The sequence below is a fragment of the Neophocaena asiaeorientalis genome, unplaced genomic scaffold (genome assembly GCF_003031525.2).
Source record: "Neophocaena asiaeorientalis asiaeorientalis breed wild unplaced genomic scaffold, Neophocaena_asiaeorientalis_V1.1 scaffold196, whole genome shotgun sequence".
NCBI classification, from domain to species: Eukaryota; Metazoa; Chordata; class Mammalia; order Artiodactyla; family Phocoenidae; genus Neophocaena; species Neophocaena asiaeorientalis.
This window is the reverse complement of record NW_020173929.1, coordinates 4,207,696-4,219,746: the sequence shown is the minus strand read 5'-3', so window position 1 is coordinate 4,219,746 and position 12,051 is coordinate 4,207,696. Positions and strand designations below refer to the sequence as shown.

The window sequence follows — 12,051 nt, the reverse complement described above, 5'->3', positions numbered from 1 at the left end:
AATTGCTACTCCAGCTTTCTTCTGTTTTCCATCTGCATGGAGTATCTTTTTCCATCCCCTCACTTTCAGTCTGTATGTGTCCCTTGGTCTGAAGTGGGTCTCTTGTAGATAGCATATATACGGGTCTTGTTTTTGTATCCATTCAGCCAGTCTATGCCTTTTGGTTGGAGCATTTAATCCATTTACATATAAGGCAATTATTGATATTTATGTTCCTATTACCATTTTCTTAATTGCTTTGGGTTTGTTATTGTAGGTCTTTTCCTTCTCTTGTGTTTCCTGCCTAGAGAAGTTCCTTTGGCATTTGTTGTAAAGCTGGTTTGGTGGTGCTGAATTCTCTTAGATTTGCTTGTCTGTAAAGGTTTTAATTTCTCCATAGAATCTGAATGAGATCCTTGCTGGGTAATCTTCATCGTAGGTTTTTCCCTTTCATCACTTTCAATATGTCCTGCCACTCCTTTCTGGTTTACAGAGTTTTTACTGAAAGATCAGCTGTTAACCTTATGGGGATTCCCTTGTATGTTATTTGTTGCTTTTCCCTTGTTGCTTTTAATATTTTTTTCTTTGTATTTAATTTTTGATAGTTTGAGTAATATGTGTCTTGGTGTGTTTCTCCTTGGATTTATCCTGTATGGGACTCTGTGCTTCCAGGACTAGATTGACTATTTCCTTTCCTATATTCTGGAAGTTTTCAACTATAATCCCTTCAAATATTTTCTCAGTCCTTTCTTTTTCTCTTCTTCTTCTGGGACCCCTATAATTCGAATGTTGGTGCATTTAATGTTGTCCCAGAGGTCTCTGAGGCTGTCCTCAATTCTTTTCATTCTTTTTTCTTTATTCTCCTCTGCAGTAGTTATTTCCACTATTTTATCTTCCAGGTCACTTATCCGTTCTTCTGCCTCAGTTATTCTGCTATTGATTCCTTCTGGAGAACTTTTAATTTCATTTATTGTGTTGCTCATCATTGTTTGTTTGCTCTTTAGTTCTTCTAGGTCCTTGTTATACGTTTCTTGCATTTTCTCCATTCTATTTCCAAGATTTTGGATCATCTTTACTCTCATTACTCTGAATCCTTTTTCAGGTAGACTGCCTATTTCCTCTTCATTTGTTTGGTCTGGTGTTTGTTTATGTTTTTACTTTGCTCCTTCATCTGCTGCATATTTCTCTGTCTTCTCATTTTGCTTAACCTACTGTGTTTGGGGTCTCCTTTTCACAGGTTGCAGGTTCGTGGTTCCTGTCGTTTTTGTTGTCTGCCCCCAGTTGGTTCAGTGGGTCGTGTAGGCTTTCGGGTGGAGGGGACTGGTGCTTGCTTGTGTTCTGGTGGATGAGGCTGGATCCTGTTTTTCTGGTGGGCAGGACCGCGTCCAGTGGTATGTTTTTGGGGTGTCTGTGAACTTATGATTTTAGGCAGCCTCTCTGCTAATGGGTGGGGTTGTGTTCCTGTCTTGCTAGTTGTTTGGCATAGGGTGTCCAGCACTGGAGCTTGCTGGTCGTTGAGTGGAGCTGGGTCTTAGCGTTGAGATGGAGATCTCTGGGAGAGCTCTCGCCAATTGATATTACGTGAGGCTAGGAAGTCTCTGGTGGTCCAGTGTCCTGAACTCGGCTCTCCCACCCCAGAGGGTCCGGCCTGACACCCGGCTGGAGAACCAAGGCCCTGTCAGCCACACGGCTTACACGTAAATGGGTTAAATTCTCCAATCGAAAGGCACAGAGTGGCCGGTCTTCTGCACTCCACTCAGTCCTCCAGCCAGTTGTTGTCCTCTGTGCCTGGTGGATATGAAGAGCCTGTTTTGGATCCAGGTCCAGAGGCATTCCTTAGCGTCTAGCAGAAGCAGCCGACGCCCCCATCCTCCCTTATCCCCGCTGCAACTCATGATCCTGGAGCTCCCAAGGCTCCGCCCCTCATGCTACTCGCCGTGCTCGAGCATATTCTTTTTTAAACATTGATGTATACTTGATTTCCAATGTTGTGTTAGTTTCATATGTACAGCAAAGTGATTCACAGTTATACACACACATGTTTTCTTTTTCATATTCTTCTCCATTATGGTTTATTACAAGATATTGAATATAGTTCCCTGTGCTATCCACTAGGACCTTGTTGTTTATCTTTTTTATATATAGTAGTTTGTATCTGTTTATCCCATACTCCTAATTTACTCCTCCCTCCACCCTTTTTTCCCTTTGGTAACCATAAATTGGTTTTCTATGTCTGTGAGTCCATTTCCGTTTTGTAAATAAGTTCACTTGTGTCATATTTTAGATTCTACAAATAAGTGATATCATATGATATTTGTCTTTCTCTGTCTGACTTACTTCACTTAGTGTGATAATCTCCAGGTCCATCCATGTTGCTGCAAATGGCATTACTGCATTCTTTTTAATGGCTGAGTAATAGTCCATTGTTTATATGTATCACATCTTCTTTATCCATTCATCTGTCAATGGACATTTAGGTTGCTTCCATGTCCTGGCTATTGTAAATAGTGCTGCCATGAACACTGGGGTGCATGTGTCTTTTCGAATTAGAGGTTTCTCCGGATATATGCCCAGGAGTGGGATTGTTGGATCATATGGCAACTTCCAAGAGCATATTCTTGTAGTATGTATATAATTAATATATAAACATCTTTTTTTAAAGAATTCAAAATGAGAAGGAAAGCAAGCACCTAGACGTGGGGTGCTGAGTGGCAGGGTCCATCAGATGAGCATCTGAACGAGCCTGGAACTGGCTCTGCAGCTGATAAGCTATGTGACTCTGGATGAGTCCACTGACCTCTCATACTTCAAGTCCTTATGTGTTGATGGGGATAACACACGTACATTTGCAGAGCCATCATCACAACTGAAAACAAAGTATGCCCCAGGCCCAGTGTACTTAGCAAATGCCCTGATAAATGGTAGCTGAGCATCTACACAATCACACAAGAAGTAAGCAGTAACAAATAGATTCCAGGTAACGAGAGAAAAGGCCCAAGCCTGTGGGTGTAAGAAGCACACAGATGAGAGCGGCCAGGATGGAAGGTCCACCGGCGGGAATGAACAGGGGAGCGTGGTACACAGGCCCCAGCACTTACTGCAGTTCTCTTCGTCGCTGCCGTCGGGGCAATCCTCAAACCCGTTACACCGGAAGCGGCCAATGATGCAGTGGATGCCGCTGGCACAGGGGAAGAAGGTCGGGCCGCATTTCGATTTAGCCTTGGCTGCAGGAGGACAGACGAGACAAACAACGAGACGTCAGGAGGATAAGTTTTCTGACCACCACATACCCATGCCGCTGACTCAGAGTGTGCAACTGGGGGCTTTTACATCTACCTTGAAGTCCCCAAAGTTTCTTACCACCAGCACCCACCTCCAATACCCAGCCAGACTAGAAGCCCACATGTGTCATCCTCCAGGAAGGGAGTGGCTCATCCACTGCCACCAAGGTCCCAAATAGGCCAAACCCAGCCTCCACGCCAGCAGGGCTCAAGAGGCCTGAGGCTGCCATCCTTAGAAAGGCTTGCTTGCAAAGTTGGCCCTCGCTTGGCTGGCACCTGGGAAATTGGATGTCGGGAAGGTTTGCATCATCCTCTCCTGAGGACGGCTCACTGTGCCTACACTATCCATGCAAACAGTGCATTTATGCTGAACACCTGCCTTTCTTCTGAGAGTTTGGGATTTGGGTACATGTTGGGCAGAGGGTGCCTGCATGATCAGCTCTCAGTAAAAACCCTGGGCACTGAGCCTCTAATGAGCTTCCCTGGGAGAAAGCATTTCACACGTTATGTCACATTTGCTGCTGGGGGAATGAAGGGCCTCCTGTGTGACTGCACTGGGCAAGGACTCTGGAAGCCTGGACTTGTTTTCCTCTGACTTCACTCCTTCACCTCTTCCCTCTGTTGGTTTTGCTTTGTATCCTTTCACTGTAATCAATCATAGCTGTGGGTATGACTGTATGCTGAGTTCTACGATTCCTTCTAGTAAATCACTGAAACCGAAGGTGGTCTTGGGAACCCCTGACAAAGACGGGTGTGCTTCTTTTCCTCATTTCACAGAAACGCTCTGAAGAGGTAAAGTGACTTGCCCAGGGTTACACGGCTAGAAAACATGGTGCTGGGGTGAGGGCCCCAGTACTCAGAGTCCAGAAGCCACGTTCAACTGTACTGCCTCTCTGCCAGAGGCTGTCACTTCTCACAACAGAGGCCAGAACCCTGCTCAGAGAAACCCTTCTTCCACTCCTGCTATACAAAGAGTTTTAACAGAACTGCTGTAACTCAAGCTTGATTGATGTCCTGCTAACCAAACAGCCCTGTGGGGTAATGTACTTTCCTGTTAATGGTGCTGGCGGCTCTGGCTTGTGATTCTAAGGTGTGATGGGATCTGTTGCTGTATCCCAGGTAGCAGGCCCCACCTAGCATCCCTTTTGTCTCCTGTCTTAGAGGCAGGACCCATGGTCCTCAAGAGGGAAGGGGCTATTTCTTTGGAACGAACAGGCAGTAGATTACCTTCATATTCTCGTCATCAGTATAACATGCCAACTTTGGGAACAGCTGATACACTATCAACAGGGATTTTAAGCCTGGGACGTGGCTAGATTTTAAAAACCCACATGGCTTTGTTTTAACCTGAAAGTACTCTAATGGTGCTGGTGTGCTCTTCACAATGCACAAACTTGGGAGAGAGTGTCCTGTGTTCAAATTCTGGCTCTAATCTTTATGACCTTGGGCAAGTTGCTAAATACAACTGAGCCTCAGTTTCCTCATTGGTAAACTGGAGGTAATATCTATCTCATAGGGCCCAGGGAAGGATTCAGTGTGATAATCTATATCAAATGCTTGGCACAGAGCATGGCATACAGTAGATGCTCAATTAATGGTAAAACTTATGCTATTTATCATCATCATCATCACATCACTAGGCTTATAGAACTTTAAAATTGATCCTTGGGCTGCTAAATAGGAAGTGATCTCCAGGACATACTGTTAAGCGAAACAAGCAAAGTGCAAAAGAGTATCTACAGTACTTTACCCCTCCATATAGCAAAAGAAGGGGATCTAAGAAAACATACATGTACTGGTTCATCTATGCAAAAGAAATATAGGAAGGATAAACCAGAAACCAAAGAGACTGGTTACCTACAGGGGGTGGGTGAGAAAAGGTTGGAAAGAATAGGGAAATGGGAATGGAACAAGGCAGCAGGGATGAGAAGGGTGCATACTTCTCTGAGTCTATTTGTATAGCTCTGACTCTTAGAACCACGATAATATCTCACATACCCAAAATGTAAACAACTAAAATCAAACCCATGTGCGTGTGCACGTGTGTGTGCATGTGTGTGTTGGGGGCAGGGCTCAGAATGAGATATAAACAGCAACAAATGAACATGACTATATCACAGATGAATAACAGCACCACACTGAAGGAGGTGGGGCAGAAAAGAAGTAGCCCACGTAACTCTGGTAAACATTATTTTGCCTGGATTCTATAAGGCTAAAGAAAAAAAGAACTGTTCACAAGTACTCTAGTTATATTTGTTTCTCACAGGGGTATGAATCAGCAATTCTGAAACTGCCTTTTGTGTAGTACTAGGGTTGAACAAATAGGTAAGTATATTACAGATAATAAGAGCAAGGTTTCTCACTATCAGAGGAAGAAATCGCAAATAAAGAGAGTGAGAAGACGAAAATGAACCCCGAGGCTTTGGACTGGAATTGAAGGCATGAATATGAACTCAAGGTTTGTAAAGACAGATAGATGGATAGATGGATGGGTGGATGGATAGATCGATAGAAATAGAGATCTGTGTGTGTGCGTGGGTTAGTGTACGTACATATATTTCCTAGCCCATCTGCTAAGAAAGACTAGAAGCAGTACACCCCAATAGCAATAAGCACAGCCAGCGCCTAGATCCTGGTTTCTAAATTCTATGATCCAATAAAGAGAACCAGGGCTCCCTGGAGAAGTGGCTCATTCCTGGGGGAAAATGCAAGATGAACCTGGAGTGTCTTGTGTTGCCAGAAAGTGAAGAAGTGCTTAAAATACGATGGAGGCATGTCCAAAGGACACAGGAGTCAACCTGCAGGGGCTCCCAATGGCCAAAGCTAGAACAATTTGAGCAACAAAACGGACAACAATAGTATTGGATTGTAACCCAGAGATCTGCTGGACCCATAATTGTTGAATAAATACATAAATGAGGGAGAAGAAGTCCAATTAATAAACACAGAAGAGATGTAGGAAATAGAAAGTCCCCAGTAAGCAGACGCCATGGCAATAACTGTCACAGGTAAGATCCAGGGATGGATGCTCAAATCAGAGGATCGGGCCTCCTTGCTCCCGTCACCCTTTCAGGGATCAGGGCAGAAAAGCTACCTATAGGCTTTGACATCTAACCTGAGAGCGTTTCCCTGTAAACTCAACACGTCACTCCTCCATTCAAAACGTCTCTGCCCTCCCAACACTTTAGAAAAGCCCACAGACGCCATCACAGCATCGTGCCACTCCGGGGGACCCCCTCTAATTTCATGCCTACCTACTCGCCGTGCTCTGGCTAACACTGGCCTCCCAGCTCCTCCTCAAGCCCATCAGGCACAGTCCTGCCTCAGGACCTTTGCAGCCTGTGGTTCCCTCTGCTTGGACTGTCTTTCTCCCAGAGGTCAGCATGGCTCACTCCTCTGCTTTATTGAGGTCTCCTTAAGCAGTGCACTCGCTACAGGAGAGACCTCGCTCCCTACCCTCAGGCACTCTAGCCCTTACTGTTTCTTTCTTTTCCTTCATAGGATAGATGTCACTGGCTTTGTGCAGAGCTTTGATGCACACACACTCACCTGAATACTTTCATCCACCATTCTTGAAGGAGCTGCAACTGTACAGTGCCTACCACGGTACCTAATCAATACTGCCGGATATACAAATGAGCCCATAAAAGGAGAGAGTGGGGCTGGGTAATCACAGCTAGCACTTACTGGATGCTTAGTATGGGCCGAGCATTGTGCTCTATTTTACAGATATCATCTCATTTCCTCCTCACAAAAACCCATTTTACAGAAAAGATAACAGGTCCAGAAGTGAAGGCGCCTGACACAGCTGAAAAACAGAGTCAAGGCTCAAACTTTACTTCTTGACTCACCTACTCTACGGCCTCCTTCGACACTTCTAAGGCCCAGCCCAGCTCCAAGGACTGGACTTTATGAGACAAAGAAAAAGAGAATAAGGGTAATTATAAATGCATTAGCTACCATTCAATTGACCAGCTCTTTGGCCTCGGCCCTGCACCCTCTTCAGGAATCACTAACGAGACTCCCTGCCTTGCCAGGGATGCTCAGCTGCCGTCTCTGTCAGGCAGCCTGTCCTGTTATGATTTACATCTGCACCCGCACACCCCTGCTCAGGCAACGGTGAGGCAGATCACAGAAGGCCTGCTGAGCGCCTGGCAGAGGCTCAGAGAGAAGCCCACCGCTGGCAAGCAGCTCCCTGTCTGCACGAGCCCCCGTGGGCCCCGGGGGCTTCCCGGACAAAGTCTGGATTGGCCCCAGCCCACCACGATTTCCACGAAGGGGAGATTTCAGCAGGAAACTCAGCAGCCCCTGGCAGAAGTAGAAGACCAGCTCTGAGTGTAAAACTTCCCTGACAAAGGCAGGCAGGGCGACTCCATCCCACTGAGCACTTGAATCCACCGCTCTTCAAGGACCTGCTCCATGAACTTTTCAAAGCAGCAGCTTTCACCAGCAGCAAGACAGGGCTCAGGGCTCTCCTGGGGGTTGGTTTATTTCCTGATCTGAGCCCTCCCCTTCCTTTTAGAGCCTGAATGCCACAGTTCTGGATTTCACGGATCAGTAAAATAAAACACTTTTTAAAACTAGATGGGAGTGGAGGAAGGACTAACACAATTGTCGACTCTTTTTTTTTTTTTTTTAACCAGCAAGGACATAAATCTGCAATAACCTCTACTCACTATCGCCCTAAACAAAAACGCAGGAAGGCCAAAGCCCTCAGAGCAGCATTTGGGGATCATGTCAGAATGAGAGGGGAACCAAGAGATGTCCCTGTGTCACCAGGTCGTGATGCCCTCATAACAAAGACCCCATCTTCCTCTGCATAACATCTGGGGCCCAGCAGGTAGGCCACACAGCTTCACTCAATAACTGAGTCTCATGACTCACAGATGAAAAAACTGAGGCCCGAGGAGGTAATTTGGGACTTGCCCAAAGTCACTTAGTTAATTTAGGATCAGACTGGTCTGTAATCCAGTCCTCATGCCCCTGCGTCTACCCTCTTTCAACTACACCTATGCTTTAGGTGGGACGCTATAGGGTCACATCCTGCCAAACCCCTCATCAGGGACCAGATTCAAGAGAGACCCCAAGGAAAGGGCTCAGACCCCCTGTCTGCATGGCCAGAACTTCCCAAGCCTTGGACAGAAATGCTCTTCACCAGGCAGCATGCCTGTACCTCCCAATCTGCTCAGGCAGGGCACAGGGTTGCCCACTGGGCCTGGAGGATGACAGATACCGCGGCGCAGGTCTGCCGTCGACAGCTGCTGGTCCAGACTCTCCCATAGTGATGACACAAAAGAGCTGGACAGAGTCTGAACACCAGAGCCTCCCTGCTCAGCCAGAACAGCCAGGAGCTCAGCTCATCAGACCTGTGGCATCTCTCAGGCTGCAGCAACAGCTCCAGCCACAGCCGCAGGGATTCAGGGTCTCTCTTGCAGACCTCTGGGATGGCCCAAAGGAGCCACGGTCATGACCTCTATCTCCTGCTCACCTCTGATTCCTGCTCCAGGATCCTGCCAGTATGTGCCCAAGACAGCCCACAGAACCAGAAGCAGGAGCCTCCGGCTACTCTGCCAAATTAGCATCCTTGCTCTGTAAACTCAAGACATAGCTCACCGTGAAAATTTCAAACGATGAGAAACGGACACAGGCAATGCAAAAATTACCCCACGTTGCCGCCACCCAGGGAAACCCACTGGGGCCATTTTGGTCAACATGCTCCAGAAGCACGGTCCCGCAAACTACAGCATGCGAATGGACAGCCCTAGGACCATGTTAAAATGCAGTAGGTCTAGAATGGAGCCTGGGATTCTGCATTCCTAACACACTCCCAGGCAATGACGGTGCTGCTGGTTCCAAGCACTTCACTTCCAAGTGGCAGAGAACCATGATCTTGTTTGTTGCTCTACCTCCAATACCCTGAAAAGTGCCTGGTACATAGTTACTCAATAATTACTAACTGAATTAATAAATAGAAATCTGGGCATACAGTTTTGCTTAAATGCACCTGAATAAAATCCTATGCTATTCTGAAACCGGCTTTTGTCACTTAACCATATACCGTGACATCTTTTCATGTCGATAACTACAGGTCCATACCATCACTTTTTTTTTTTTTTGGCGGTACGCGGGCCTCTCACTGTTGTGGCCTCTCCCGTTGCGGAGCACAGGCTCCGGACGCGCAGCCTCAGCGGCCATGGCTCACGGGCCCAGCCGCTCCGCGGCATGTGGGATACTCCCGGACCGGGGCACGAACCCGTGTCCCCTGCATCGGCAGGCGGACTGTCAACCACTGCGCCACCAGGGAAGCCCCATACCATCACTTTTAATAGCTAAGGGTAATTTTACTGCATATTATGTACCTGTAAGTCCCATCACTGGTGGACATTTGGGATGTTTTCAATCAACAACGCACGTGCAGATGCATACATTATTTTCCCCACTTGTACAAAATCTCTTTAAGATAAAACAGCTGGGTCAAAGGATATGCATATTTCCTATTTTGGCATCTTTTTGATCATCAAGTGCCTCCTTCCTGAGGAAGTGGTACTGTCTTCTGGCCACAGATGACTACGGGAAAAGCCTCCAGCCCAGGACGGTCCGAGGAGGGCTGATTCTCCCCTGCTGGCGATGACGTTCCTAGAAGCAGGCTGAGAACACCCCCCCGGTTCCTCTGCGTGTGTATTCCGTTGGTCCTTCACTGCTGCTGGTGCTCTATTATGCTCCATCTGTCTCTGTCTCTCTTCATTTTTACATGTGTATTTCAATACTTCACAGAGTAGGCGACATTCCTATCCAGTCAAGGAAACCATGACTCTTTTTTTCTCTTTCTAAGTTGGCACTGGGCGCAGAGCATCAGCCTTGGCTGGAGCTGGTTTCCCTGGGGTACAATAATCACGGGCTAATGCAAAGTGTCCCTCCTTCCGGGAGCTGCTCCTTGAGCTGACTTTCCCAGACTGCACTCTCCCCTCTGTCTAAGGGACCTGACAAACGACAGTTTCTCGCTCCATGGACCGTCCCGCTTACCAATATTTCTCCAGAATTTCCCGTCTTGTAAAGCACTGTTTCATGAAGGGCAGGCCAGTGATCCACCTACAGCAGAGTCCCCAGGGATGCTTGTAAAATGCAGATTCCTGGGCCTCTCCTCTAGGGGAATCTACATCTTTATTAAGCCCACGGTGAATTCCAACGAACATTAAAGTGTGAACACCCTTCTTGGGCAGATTCCACCTATGTCTATGCCCAGAGAGCAAGGGACCTCATCATTCCTTTGTTCCACTCCAAGAATTCTGGCTACAGGGCCAGTGTGGGACCTGCTCTGACCATCACTCCCTCGAGTCAAGTCTAACCCATCCCAGACGGTGTACTTACCATGAGAAGAATACCCACAACAAAACCACAGGCCTCTCCACGCTCTTTCCCTATTTCAACAGTTTCTCTGTTCTTCCCCCGATCGTGGGCAAGATACAAAACAACTCAGCTTTACATAAAAAGCTGTGGGCTCGTATTCAAATGGTTGCTGTCCCAGCAATCAGACCCTTTCTTCCCCCGATCGTGGCCAAGATACAAAACAACTCAGCTTTACATAAAAAGCTGTGGGCTCGTATTCAAATGGTTGCTGTCCCAGCAATCAGACCCTTTTAAAACTAAAACTCTTAACCAGGTCTGTCCACTTTGTAAGGATTTACACTTTACCTGTGCACAGTACAAAATAGGGTTCAAGGGGCCAACATTTTTTTTTACTGCCCTTTCTCGGCAAAGAACAAAATATTTCTGAGCATCCTACTATCTGTCAGGCCCTGAGTCAGTTGTGTGGTGATTCAACAGCGCTCCCTGACTGATAGGGAGGACGCAGGCTGGTAAACGAGCCTCTGCATGCAGTGCCATGAGTGCTCTGATGGGGGAGCTAGAGTACACCTAATCTCAAAGTGGGGAGGCGGCTGATGTCAGAAAAGCCTTCTCAAAGGAAAGTTAGCCTCAGCAGAGACGCCATACACAGAGCTCAGGTGCAAATCAATGGATGCTTAGGCAGTCTGAGGCCTTGCTCATTTCGTTATTCATTCCACTAATATTAATCCACCAACTCTGTCATACCTCAAAGAACGAGGATACAAACGAGACAGCTATGCCATGGATGAACCTTCGGTGCTGGTGGGATTGCGGAGAGAAGGCTGTTCCAAGCAGAGGGAACAGCATGTGCAAAGTCCTGGAGGCGGGAACAATGCGGTAATGGAAGAAATGCAAGGGGGTCAGTATGAACTTGCTTCTCATCAGTAAAAGTGCCCAGGATCGTTTCTTTGATTAAAAAAATTAAAAACCCTATTTCTCATAAGAAATGTGCTACGAGCTAGGTAGCATTCCACTCATATTAAAGTTGTGGGAATTAAAGTATAAATTAGAAAAAACATCAAATTATAAAATTCACATAATTTGAATCATCGTGCACATCCCCGACCCCCAAAGTGAATATCACATGCGGCCATCACTGGCTAAAGACTTTACAGAACGTAACGGATCTGAAATTGCTACTGTAGTCAGTCCCCTGGTTGATTTTGTAAAAAGTCAAACTGGTTCCTTTTAAAAGTCAAAGATGACTTCATGGTTGGGGGCAAGAAAGCAAAAAGAGCCTTATAAAAAATAACAGACTTTTTAAAAAGCAGTATATCCCTGGATTCTCTAAGAAGTCTGGGAGGGAAAGAAACAGGCCTTTCATTGTGGTCCAAATGCAGATGACAAACAGCCCAGCAAGCCAAATCCAGGCCTGGGAATCCAAGCCTCTGCAAATTCATTATTT

General features: G+C 46.6%; 1 protein-coding gene across 1 annotated transcript in view; it reads right to left on the bottom strand.

Moving 5' to 3' along the window:
- The window catches only part of LDLRAD3 (low density lipoprotein receptor class A domain containing 3), a 178,945-nt gene that overhangs the window by 135,399 nt on the left and 31,495 nt on the right, over positions 1-12,051 (bottom strand). The window contains exon 2 of the mRNA XM_024752534.1: positions 3,078-3,203. Coding sequence (XP_024608302.1) covers positions 3,078-3,203 — 126 coding nt within the window. The remainder of the gene's footprint in view (positions 1-3,077; positions 3,204-12,051) is intronic.